This window comes from Amblyomma mixtum, chromosome 3 (genome assembly GCF_055824585.1).
Source record: "Amblyomma mixtum isolate Tamu chromosome 3, ASM5582458v1, whole genome shotgun sequence".
Taxonomy (NCBI): domain Eukaryota; kingdom Metazoa; phylum Arthropoda; class Arachnida; order Ixodida; family Ixodidae; genus Amblyomma; species Amblyomma mixtum.
This window is the reverse complement of record NC_143014.1, coordinates 309,731,171-309,744,432: the sequence shown is the minus strand read 5'-3', so window position 1 is coordinate 309,744,432 and position 13,262 is coordinate 309,731,171. Positions and strand designations below refer to the sequence as shown.

Sequence of the window (13,262 nt, the reverse complement as noted above, 5' to 3'; positions counted from 1 at the left end):
CATGGTTGACTCAACTCTCTGGCAGCTCTTTGAGAGAGATTAGGTTTCTATAATGTAACCTAGTTGAGAGACAGTGCTGTAGTAGCATTAGTTCGTACGATCTGAGTCTGTTGCTCATCCCGATGTCTGCATTACGCAAACAGAGGGGGCTGCATGGCACTGGCATTGTCAGTCCGGAGAGGGCAAGGAGGTCGCGCCTTCTCTACACTGCTTACTCCCTGGCTCACTTAGTCTTGGACCATCTTATCTCGGCTGCAAAACTGCCGCCATACAGGCTACAAAAGGGCTGTGGTGAAATGGGAAAGAAGTTATTATGCCGTTGCTCTCTGCAATAATGCTGCAGCTGGAACCATTGCAAAGGTTTGAGGCTGGTGTTATCCTGTGATGTAAAATCCCCACTCAATTGCTGTTGTTTTTTGTTACGTAAGAAAAAGGTCAAGTGCAGACTGTTGGTTGTTGGCCTAGTTAGCACCGCAGTGTGGAGAAAGCAGGTGCAGTGAAATGCAGGCTAGAAGCACTGTTTTTGCGTGTGGAACTGAGCTTTGCTGCCAGGTGATGCCTTCTCCCCCTGCTGCGCGCGTGCAGCTGCTGTGCAGCCAGCAGGAGCTGCGGGCGGCTGACGAGCGGCTGCGCCAGCGGTCGCAGGAGCTGCAGCAGGCCCAGGACCGAGTGTCGGAGCTCGAGCGGGCCCTGTCCGAGGGTGGGGAGCAAGCTCGGGCCCGGGCCCTGGAGCAGGACAAGGCAGCACTGGAAGCCGAGGTGGATAAGCTCAAGCAGGACACCCTGCAGGTCAGTTTATTGCTTTGTAGTCGGGGGGGACCAGACAGGAGCAGGGTCATGCGTCCTTCATGGGAAGGAAATGCTGCAGAAGCAGGTTGCTCTCGTCCTCGGTGAAGAGTGGTGGCGCCATACACCGCAGCTGTGGCACCGACTTAGTGGTGTGTGAGCATCCACCTTATATGTAGGAGATGTGGGGTTCAATCCCCAGAGCCACCCGGGTACCCACCAGTGATACAGTCGGTACAAGCTTTTCCCTTGGCCTGATGCTCAGTGTCTCTAGGGTGAAATGCTTGGGAAATGGGTCTTTGGCCTACCCCTTTTTGATGGAGCTTTGGTGCGTCTAAATCTGCTATGGGCTTAAAACCTGTTTGAATGAATTAAGGTGGTGGTGATGATCTTGAATTTTGTTGGCCAATGAGCAGCATGGTACCAGGTACTTTTCCTTGCACAAGGCAGAGTCAGAGACCCATTTTCCCAAGCATTTCACCCCAGAAAAGCCAAGCACTAGGCTAGGGGAAAGCTTGCACCCATTATATCGCCGGTGGGTACCCGGCGGGACTGGGGATCGAACCCCGCACATGTTGTATGCGAGGAGATGTGGGACCGCTTCACTGCCTTGCACTACTTGTCTGCCATTCCTTTTGCACAGTTTTTTGTCCAAAATGGTCCTTTTATGTCACTGGTCATGCTAGGTGGATGATTCCAAGTTTTGGGAAGGAAATGTGTCTGTCTGAGAATTGCCGCAAAAATTTAGACCCCTAAAGAAGCACGTTGTGATTTGTGGCCCACGGAAATTTTTTTATCGCACTAGTCGCGTATTGAGGTAATGCAAGGCGGAAAGCATAGCCAGCCATTATCGGCATTCAGTTTCACCCTGATGAATTTTGCCAGGAAACACACTTTGCTAGTTCATATTGCGTTATCAAAGATCAGAATGGCATAAAAATGGCAAGGGACTGAGGTTACTATAAGGTGCATCCCTTCGGTAAAAAAGAAATATATGACCATCACTTTCCCTTAAACATTTGTCCCAAAAGAGCATGTCATGTGTGAATCCCAAAAGAGAATAAAGTGAAAATTTCTGAATGTATGCATATTTATGAACTTGCAGCAAAAATGGTTGCATTAAAACCTGCTCGCAGGATCTTTTTTTAGTTGTAACAGTGATATGGCAGCCCATCTGGTAGTTGACACGAAAATGCTTGGGTGAATATCAAAGGCTCTTCCTGTAATTTGCAGGAAAGCATGTGCAAGAAAGTCCGAAAGCAAGCTGCAGCTTCTGGCAGTGACAATGTGAAGGTTATTGGTTGACAGTAGCTTGACAGCACACGGTCATCTTGAGCGTTTTAGCCTCCATCAAAAACAGCCAGGATTTGTTCTTGTAAGTCTCAGCAGCTGAGCACACTAACCACTCAGCCATCATGGCGGGTACAGTATGAAAACAATACTACAAAAATGCATGTTCGGCAACAGCTTGATATGTAGAGCACGTTCAAGAGCCATCCACATAGTTCATGCTATTGAAGTGCAATAATAAGGGGTGTGCGAGTATGAAATTTTCAAATACGAATTGAGTACCGTCAAATATCTGTTCAGTATGAGAAAAAATTTCGAGAAAAGATAAATAAATGCGGTTGTCCTTTCTTTTTTTTTTTTCAAATAGTATATGGGCTTTGCAGTTGAAATAGACAAAACTTGGTTGATTCAGCACCCTACTAAAAAAAATGTGTGCTCAGAATTTTATACTGCTTCATTTAACTGCATAACAGTATGCAACCAGTTATTTCGTCGGTCATGCAGAATGAGTAACAAAATGAAATTTGCGAGTAATTAACACATGACTGGCAACTAAAAGTAATATGATTGGTGGTAAAACCTCATTAATTCTGACTTCAGGGGATCGGCAGAAATGCCCCAGTTATCAAAAGTTCAAGTTACTGAATGCCCCCTGCCCACTGGAAAAAGAAACTGCCGAAAATTAAAAAATGGCATCAATTCTTGTGACAGGGCTCCATCGCACAAACAGCGAAAAACCTGTGACTATGATAGGATACAACTTAAAAAAAATAGCAGTTGATAACATTAGTCCACAGTCCACGGCATCCTGTATTACTCTGTGTTATCACTATGGTAAACGAAATAAGCTTTTTAATGCTTTAGTACTTCATTAAACTAGCCAGTTATCAAAATTCTAGAGCCTGTAATTTTTCCTTTTGATTAGCTTCTTGTTCAGGGAACAAGAAAAATTTCAGCAACAAACTACTTTTTTTGTTGTGGAGGAATTCTGCACGGCAGTCATGAATGTGGGCAGAGCTTCACTGCAGACTTAAATCCGACTATAGCACAGTTTCGGTGGGCTGGAAAAACAGCATGGATGTAAGCAAGAGGAATGCACACTGATGTTGGCACGGGGAGGCTGCTTCTAAAAAGTAAAAAAAAAAAAGACCAGCAGCACGGCAGTCAGTGTCTGAAAGTGGTTCACAGCTGGGTTCGAATGACTGGCGAATGCACGGCCGATAGCCGTCGATGCCGCAGGCTGGCAGAAACCGGAACTTCACGGCCAGGCTATTTTTTTGGCCTAGTGACTGGGGCCTTCCCATCACACAAGTCAGAAGTGTACGGGTTACAATGTGCCTTGAGAAAAGTGGAATTATTGCACGATCGCTGGCCCTGCCAGTGGCCGCTTGACTCGCACGCCCTTTAGGGGCCCCCTGCAAAATTCTGCTGGTGGGCTTTCTTGTGCATCATAGTTGACCAAAACAGTGTGGCAGGACTTGCACTAGAAAAGTTGTGAATGTGACAGGACGAGTGACGTGGGTTGGTGCGTTAGCTATGTAACTCATTGTGGAAGGATCAGAGAAACAAAAAACCCCTCATGCTTTATTTTCTTTTCTTTTTTAATGCGATGTTCATTGCCTCAGGGCATAAAACTGTATGTAATGATAGATGAGGATGCCTAAATATATGAGAAAAGGTTCGCTGATCTAATGAAATCGAGCAGTGAACGACGATGAGGTCCTTGTGTCCAAGCCAAGTCGCCGCCGCGGTGGCTCAGTGGCTATGGTGCTCGGCTGCTGTCCCAAAAGACGCGGGTTCGATCCCGGCCGCGGCGGCTAGAATGTCTTTGGAGGAGAAATTCTGGAGGCCCGTGTACTGTGCGATGTCAGTGCACGTTAAAGATCCCCAGGTGGTCGAAATTTCCGGAGCCCTTCACTACGGCGTCTCTCATAGCCTTAGTCGCTTTGGGACGTTAAACCCCACAAAAACCAAAAAAAACCTTGTGTCCAAGCGGTGTATGATACACTTGATACACTTAATTATGTTATGCAGCTGGCAATTTCTTTGCTTGGAAATTGTACAGATAGCTTTTTCCTGTTAAACTTGTAGTGTATACTAGATCAAGTGCCGTAGCAGAGGTCTAGTGGTCGAGCATCTGCCTTATATGGGGGTTCGAGTCTTGGTACCATATGGAGCACATAATTTTTGTAATATGTACAAGTGTCCCCTGGTGTGGAGCCACGGTTTGCCTACAAGAAGTGCCTGGGAAAAGTGCCACCCAGTCTCCGCAGCCAGACTGTTGTGTTAGTTGGTCAGTGATATTGTTCCTCTGTCAGCTAACTTAAATTGGTCCTGTGTAGTACGTATAACACCTTTTGAAACCTCAGCAGTGGCCTCGCAGTAAAGCATCTACTCCTTATTCAAGAGTCTGTGTTCAAATACCGCTACCTTCAGGAAGTTGCCAATTGTTTTTTATCACTACATGCATACCACTGTCCTTGTGCTCAACTTTTCTGTGATGGGATCATTTCTCTTGCACCAAACCATTGGTCTTAAAGACTGGGGGATCACAGTTGGGCCTCGTGAGGCCACAGGTGGGATGCTTGTACAGATAAGGAAAACTGACGGCTGCCTGGTGGTTCAGAAATACAAATCCAGTGCCTATGGAGTGAACATTGTGGCTGCTGCTAGGCCAGTGTTGCAGTCCTCCTTTCCCAAACGTTTCACCCCTGAACCAGGTAAATGGATAGAGCGAAACAAAACTGCGCGAAGAAGACGGGACAAAAGAAAGGCACGAATACACACACACAAAGCGCATTCGTATTCGTGCCTTTCTTTTGTCCCGTCTTCTTCGCGCAGTTTTGTTTCGCTCTAACCATGAACCGACTAGCCCAACATCATGTCTTACTTAGGTAAATGGAGCTACCGGTTTTTTTTCCTTCAAAAACATCTTACTTGGTTTGTTAGCTTATGTTTTTTAATGTGCTTTCATGGGGTTTCCTTGTATTGGATTGTGTTTGTTTTACAATGTGGGCTGTGTTCCCCCTCAGCCGCTGCCCTGTTATCATTAGATCTTTAGTGCACTTTCAGTAGTTAAGGACCTTGCTACACTGGTAAAGAAGTGTAATGAATGCTTCTTGAGTGCACTGGATTGGGGAGAGAACTAGTATGTTTGGGACTGCAGTTAAACTTGGACATAACGAAATTGAAAAAAAGTACGGGATTTTTCGTTACATGCAGGTTTTCTTTCAATGTAGTTTTTACAAGAAGACTCAAAAGGACAATGCAGAACGGAAAGCAAAATGAGAAGTAAATGTAGGTGAAATTACCTTGAAAATGTTTACAGAAAACCCCGTTACTTGAAGTGCAATGCGGCTATGGGTAAGGAAAGCGAGGGCACCACAGCTGAGCTAGAGAGCGTGCGTGGTCATGCCGCCATCGTAGACCGGCCGCAGAGGCACGTGCTTCTTCTCTCATATTCCCCCTCTTGGTCTGCCCGCCACTGTTGCCCCTGGAAGCGGTCTCTTCACCTTGTGGCGCCAGCGCTCTCCTCCATCCCCCCTACCGATTTGCGAGAGTTATCAGCGCCGGAATTACTCCAGCCACCACGCGGCGGAGATGGGAGCGCTGCTCATAATAATTCTTTTTTTTTGCTATGCCCTGTTATTTTTTGCTGCTTTTGAGCATGAACTGTTGTACCGCGTGGTGTTCCAAAACCAAAAGCAGCGGAGATGTGCCAACAGCGCTGGAGCACGGCGCATTGCGTCAACTGCAGTCAGTTGTCGCGGTCGTAAACGTTCCTGTTGTGTCAGTTCGTGCTTTATAGTCACAAAAATTTTCTCCCAAATTTCTGTAACTCAGCACGAACTAATAGTAGATAGCCAGTGTAGCGAGTTCATTGTACAAAGGGCAATCGCCGCAACACGTTTGTTGTTCTCAAATACACACATTTCTATGGGGGCAGCATTGGGGAGTTGAGAAACTTTGTAATATCAAGGAATCTGGGAGGTTCGTTACACCCAGGTTCAACTGTACCTTGTGGACCAAGTGAGAGCCTAAAAATTTACTTGAAGAATCTGTGATGTGCAACTTGTTCGTGATATGCTGCCCTCAAAAACAGGTGACATGCACAGGCAGTGCCCTGCCCGTAACTTTAGGCTGTCGCTGAGGCACCGTGCAAGTGCAGGGCTGTCGTCCTTGTCACTCCCATTGTTGCTTTGTGCCCCCACTTGGTGGTGGTGGTGGTGGTGGCTCAGCCATGTGTCTGACTGTGCACCCGCTTCCCTGTGGTGCAGAGTGCCACCCGCATCAGCCAGCTGGAGTGTGAACTGGGAAGCCTGACGGACGAGCACGATGGTCTCAAGCACACGCATGACGTCTACAAATCCAAGGTATGTACCCTCAAGCGACCAGCAGCAGCTTGGCTGTTGTGTGAAATTAGTGGCTAGCTAAGCCCCATTGCCCCTGTTTTCTTGGATGTTGTCTGCTGTACGTTTGCGCATGCTTCCGATGTTTAGTGTGACCTGCTTTTTTAATGGTGCATGTTGTGCTTGTTTTATTGGAAGTAGGGGGCGTATGAGCGTTGAAATTTTCTGATATGAATAATGAACAAAAAAGTGCCTTCAAGTATTAGATCGAATATCTGTTTAGTGTGAAATAAAAGTTGGAGAATTCCCCCCCCCCCCCCTCCCCCCCTTCCCTTCTACTGAAAAATGAAAAAATAACCTGCTGAGAATGCACAAAAAAAAGCAAATATGCCGAAGCCTTGTAAGGAGGCTCCATCAGACAAACAGCGAAAAGCCTGTGACGAGCACACAGTTTCCGCATGTTGGAAGAACAGCACGGATTTAAGCCAGGGGAACAGCAAGACTGCTCCTAAAAAGAAAAAAAAAAGAATAGCAATGCACCAGTCAGAATCCAAAAGCGAATGTGTGGCCGATAGCAGCTGTCTCTATGGGCTGACTGTGAAGCTTGGAAAGCGAAACTGCGCAGCCAGGCTATTTCTTGGCCTAGTGACAGAGGCCCACCTCAACTCGGCCTGCCTTCGGGGGCCCTTGCCAAATCCCGCTGGTGGGCTTTCCTGCATGTCACAATTAACCAAAATGAGATGATGGAGCTTCCACTAGAAGAGTTGTGAAGGCAACAGGACAGGTGCCAAGGGTGTGAGAAAGTATGAAGCACATTATGGAAGGAAGTGATGCCATCTTGGCAGGTATCAAACGAAAGGGCGTGAGACAAGCTTTCAAGTGGTAGCAAAATGGTGCCAGTTGGGGAGTAGTTTTGGAATTGTGATCGCATGAAGTAAAACATCATTTTGAAGCTCCTTCTGTGTTTTTCAGCTGCGCGACTCTCAAAATAATCTTTTTTTTTTTTTACTTTGGGATTGTTTTGAGCATGGATATATTTGTGGTGATTTGTGGAGATATAGTCTGAAGTATATTTAGTACGGGAAACTGTTTTTCAAAAAATAGACTTTCTTGTGATTTTAAGCAATCTCAAGACCAGCATAGTCCCTTAATGGCGAAACCCCTGTGCATGTCTTGCGTTACACATTTTTTTTCTTGTTTTTCACTTGACCCACCGCAGTGGCTTAGTGGCTATGGTGTCTGACTGCTGAACCCAGTGTCGCAAGATTAAATCCCAGCCGTGGCGATAGCATTTTGATGTGGACGTTAAAGAACCCCAGGCGGTCAAAATTAATCAAGGCCGAAAGCTGGACTAGTTGGTGGCTCATCGTTTATTAAAAGACAAGCGCATAAAACTAGAACAAAGACATAGCGCTCGTCCTGTCTCCTTCTAGGTCAAAATTAATCTGGAGTCCTTCACTGTGGAGTCCCTCGCTGCCCATGTGTAGCTTTGGAGTGTCGTACCTTACCTTGTTTTTGCAATTTTCCTGCATCCTCATATTCAGCTTTGCTGTGCTTAGTGAGACCACTAATTATAAATTTCGTTCCAGACGCTTTTGCTTTTCCAGACAATGTTTGTGACACCTTTTCATGTCAGCCAGAAATCAGGCACTGTCGTGATCATCGCAGGTCTAGATTGGCTCTGATTTCACCTGCATGTTTTGTGCTATGCAGCAGTGAGCCCAGTGGGGATATACTTGCCTGCATGTTTTTTTTTTTTTTTCTCTCTCTCTCTCTCTCTGATGGGTGATGATGTCATTGCTCATGAGTGGGGGGCCTGTGCAGGCAACGACGGTGATGGATGAGAAAGACCGCTGTATCTCAGACTTGGAGGACAAGATCCGCACCCTGGAGAAGCGGCTGGAAGGCACGACGCTGACGGGTGACGAGCACATCCAGTCACTAGTGGAAGAGGTGCGGCCATCAGGGAGGGGTTGTTGGGCCGTGGGCATTTCAGCAGGGGGGACCTTCCCCCCCAGTGCCCGTATAGGCCAATGTGCTGCACTGCCGAATCCTGTCAGCTGGCAGTGGTCGGAATCGGTGCAGCCAAAAGATGGATGTTTTACCAAATTCATTTGGAATGTGAAAAAGCACTTGGCGTCAGAGCGCACTGCCATGAAAGAACGCACTAATGAGACTGCAGTTGTCCCATTTGTGCATTCTTTTGTGGTGGCATGCTTCTGCATGTGGTGCATTTTAATGTGTTAAGTGCACCAGGAACCCCAGCAGAAAGTTGCAGCCTTGCCTGCAAACATTCAAAGTCCGCATTCTTGTGCTGGCTTAACTTGGTTGGTGTGTTTAGCTCATTTAGGTCGGTATGATTTTTTTTATTTTATGAATTAAGTATGTGATCAATGCCACAGCGGAAGAGCATAGCTGACATGCATTGTATGTCAGTATGAACAACAAAAAGAACTGCTATATTAACTAGCGGGTATGATTGTGACAAGATTTCACATCAGCCAGTCTCTGTAGTTGCTATTTGATAAATGGCGTGTGGGTTTTGATGCAGATCCTTTCGTCGTGTTTCACTTTATGCGACTGAAGTTAACGTTGGTAAATTGAGAAAGAGTGGAGGTAAGTGTGCCAAAGCATGGTGACTGTGTCAGTGACAGAGCAGCAGTTATGTGGTTTCCTGTGCGCAGACTGCGTGGCTTACTTTACCCGACGCAGACCAGGTGAGGCCATGTGCCAGACCAGGAGGCACAACCAAAACAGGGCAGTAGTAGGACACTATAGAGGTGAAAGCACAGAATTCATACATAATTGGTGCACGCAATAAATGTGGCCCTAACGAAAGGACGCTGAGAGCAAATTACTATAACTATAAGGACTATAATAACTATAAGGACGCTGAGAGCAAATTAAGTTGACCTGTGTGGATAGATTACCGCAGTCTGGTTACAAACATGCAACTTTGACTGGAATCTAAGCTTTTATAAGCTAGAAAAGGCAAAAAAAAAACAACAAAAAAACCCCCGGAAATGCAGGTGTCATCACCATCTCCAGCCATTTTTTCAGGCAAACTGCAGGGTACCAAGACAGCCTTTTTTGTGTAGATTCTTAAGGCTAGGCTACTGCTACTGTCTTTCAAATGGTGACCATGGACTCCTTTTTCTTGTCGTTGTGAATTTGAATCTAGTGGTGGTATAATTTTTAAATCCAATTTTCTATCAACAAATGTTCCTTTTGCTACGGGGCGAACATCCAGGTAGTGAGAAAGAGCCATAGGATTGATTTTTACTGGGCACAAAAGCTGGATGGTGGCGTCCTCAGTGTCCGTGACCATGGACTCCTTTTTCTTTCTTGTCGTTGTGAATTTGAATCTAGTGGTGGTATAATTTTTAAATCCAATTTTCTATCAATAAATGTTCCTTTTGCTACGGGGCGAACATCCAGGTAGTGAGAAAGAGCCATAGGATTGATTTTTACTTGGCACAAAAGCTGGATGGTGGCATCCTCAGTGTCCCTTTAATAAGCAAGCTCTGGCAGGTCGTTAAAGGTGGCAGTTCCGGACTTGTGTTTGACATATACAGTTACTCTGAAATGGTTGTTATCTTTCCGAACCTAGTCCTGAGCTTTTTTAACCTCTGGCTTTCGTCTAGTGGTATCTGATATTCAACTGAGTTTTAGTCAGCACGCGTGAATGATTCAATTCAATTATTTATCTCCTTTTTGAGAGGAGGGCTTGGGACTAAAAGCTGTGACAACAGCTTGACATGGGTACTGGCTCGTTACGAGTTGGCATTCACAGAGATACAACTACCATTAAATTGTTTCGTAGGTTAGAAAAGCACTAGTATTGCAAGTACATGTTAGAACAATAGTCGAGCATACTACAGTTATTGAAATCAAACGCACGGAAATAAATGAACAAATGAACAAAAGTCACCGAACCTTAAGCAGCACATGGACATTAAAGCTTATTACGCGAACACGATGAAATAACTTAATCTCAGAATTTGATATACAAAACAGATCAAAGCGTGCTTTCTCCAACCGAATTAATAAAGAAAAAAGGGTGTACGGTAATGATGGCTTGCCATAGTTTGCCTGTGGTTTGGTCGCATTCCATGTTTCATCATATTGGCATGACAAATGGATTCATTCTTTTTCAGCTTGGCAAGTTGTGCTATGTGGTTCTTACTGGATTTAACAAAAAACCTGTAGCATAACAATAGCCTGCAATTATGCATTTCGAAAATAGGAGAAATGTCATAGGGTAAAAATAAGCCATGAGAAAGATCACGGTATCGAACATTAGCCGTATATCGCAAGGCGTTTTTCTGGAGCAAGGGCAGATTCGACAAGCTGGCGACACCTGGTGTGCCCCAACGACACTGCAGTATTGCAGAAAAGATGACACAAAGAATTATAGAGCATAATTTTAAGTTTTACAGGTAAGGATAGATTTTAATGTAGATATGACACCAACAGCTGAGGCTACTTTAGAACAAAGATACTGTACTTCATGTTGAATGTATTGAAAAAGACAGCACAAATGGTTTTTAGAGAGTCTGCTATATTTCTGAGAGGACTATGCCTAGGCATATAATGAGTTGCTGCGAAATGCATTCTTTCGTCTGCAGGTGTAGTACTGTCTTTATTTTATTTGTATTTATTCTTAGATGATTTGCATCAACCCATTTTTTAGTTGCCCAGTGTTGGCCAACACTTTATTAGTGCTATATTCAGTGTGTCTCTTTCGGAACGGAACAACTTGTGACAAAAACAGATGTACCATCTGCGTAAGATACAAACTGCACGTTGCTGTTGTAGTGGACTGTATCAGTGATATATTATAGAATATAAAAGTGGCCCTAAGATACTCCCCTGTGGCACCCCAGAGCTAACAGTTAGTGTAGATTATATAGCTTGGTTTAATAAAGCAGATAAAACCTTTGAAACAAGTAAGTTTTCATAGTACTCTGTTGGAATTTATTCTCAGATAATGCGCAGCTCTTGTGATTTACAATAGACTCCCTTTACAGACTGGATGAAATTCAAAGTGATCCTTTAGGGGGCTAGTGACTAGCTTTGTGACAGCACATCTGACGTTCAGTGCCTGACACATTTTGCTACTGGAATAATTTTTTTTAATCACTTGCTACAGTAAACTTGCCTATGTGAAAAACCTACTTAGTGCAACTTTTTTTAAAAGCAAATGTCCCTATTATGGTTGATTGATGAGTTCTGAGTTTTATTTTGTTCTTGCAGATAGTCAGTGGCACCCTTCTGCCATTGAGTTTCTGCAAGAACAAAATAAAACTTGAAACCTCTGCACTGGCAGGCTCAGCAATGTAAACCACGTTTTTTAAGTAGCTCCACAGAACGAAGGGGGTCAAATCTGGAGACCTTGGGGGTTATGGGACAGGGCCATTGCATCCTGTACATTGCAGTAGAAATCTTGCATCGAGATGGTGGACAGCACAGGCAGAAGAGTGCGTTGGTGCTCCATTGTGCTTGTACTATGCTTCCCTGCATACTTTGAGAGGGAGGTCTCCATTGAAGTCTTCCACTTCTCCTTCCAGAATATATATATATATATATATATATACACATATATATGAGCTAACGATTTGTTTGTTGCCACACCAAACATTGTCTAGTGGGGATTCACTTCATTCCAGTAATGGGTGTTGCACAGGTTCACAGAAGAGTTCAGCAGAACTGAGCTTCATCCATCCAGGTCACCGTGTGTGACAAGTCAGAATTTCTGTCGATGTCAATTTGGGCCCAGTTACTACAAAAATCCAGCCTCCGTTCAAAGTTTCTCTCACTCAGCTGCTGGCGCAGACTTGCATAATCACAACTTCACCAGCGCTGCGACGAGGAACAAAGACAGAGAAGGAAGGACAGGGACAAGCGCTACTAACAACTGAAAGTTTATTTGAAAAAAAAACAGATTATATGCTCACAGCTGACAATCTGAAGTGCCTGCGCTTCCCGCAAAAAGCACGCAAAAGAAAGTTACGAATCTAGATACGAAAATTCACGCTCATGTATGGTTACAGAAGGTGTGCTAACGCACGTGTTGCTGTTCTTGTGAATGTGATAGGCTTCACACAACTCCCTAGTCAGCTGATCTTGATGTCTAAATTTAATCTTAGCCCTGTTTAGCAGTGGAAAGCATGCTTTTTTATTAGACACCTTGGACACACCAGGTTTGTTCAGATGGCAATCTCTGTAATGAAGAAACAGATTTGATGAAGGAGCACCAGAAAGGAAAAATGCATGCCAAGTGGATCATGAATCACCTTTTGTGCCATGTGCAAAGGGAGTGGTCTATGACACACCTTTTAAATGCGGCAAGAATTACATTGGGCAAACCGGGAAATGCATAAATACACGCTTACGCCAGCATAAAACGTCTTTGAATGGTGCTCCTTCATCAAATCTGTCCCTTCATTACAGAGATTGCCATGTGAACAAACCCGGTGTGTCCAAGGTGTCTAATAAACAAGCATGCTTTCCACTGCTAAACAGGGCTAAGATTAGACATCAAGATCAGCTGACTAGGGAGTTGTGTGAAGCCTATCACATTCACAAGAACAGCGACACGTGCGTTAGCACACCTTCTGTAACCATACATGAGTGTGAAATTTCGTATCTAGATTCATAACTTTCTTTTGCATGCTTTTTGTGGGAAGCGCAGGCGCTTTGGGTTGTCAGTTGTGAGCATATAATCTGTGTTTTTTCAAATAAACTTTCAGTTGTTAGTGGCGCTTGTCCCTGTCCTTCCTTCTTTGTCTTTGTTCCTCGTCGCAGCGCTGGTGAAGTTGTGAAGATGTACCAACT

The 13,262-nt window shown here is 44.7% G+C and overlaps 1 protein-coding gene across 3 annotated transcripts in view; it reads left to right on the top strand.

Annotated features, from left to right (window-relative positions):
• Positions 1-13,262, top strand: part of LOC149355569 (golgin subfamily A member 1-like) — a 76,553-nt gene that overhangs the window by 17,074 nt on the left and 46,217 nt on the right. For all 3 annotated transcript variants that reach the window (XM_089583900.1, XM_089583901.1, XM_089583902.1), the window contains exons 7-9: positions 586-789; positions 6,354-6,449; positions 8,250-8,378. In XM_089583900.1, the coding sequence (XP_089440026.1) occupies positions 586-789; positions 6,354-6,449; positions 8,250-8,378 (429 nt within the window). The remainder of the gene's footprint in view (positions 1-585; positions 790-6,353; positions 6,450-8,249; positions 8,379-13,262) is intronic.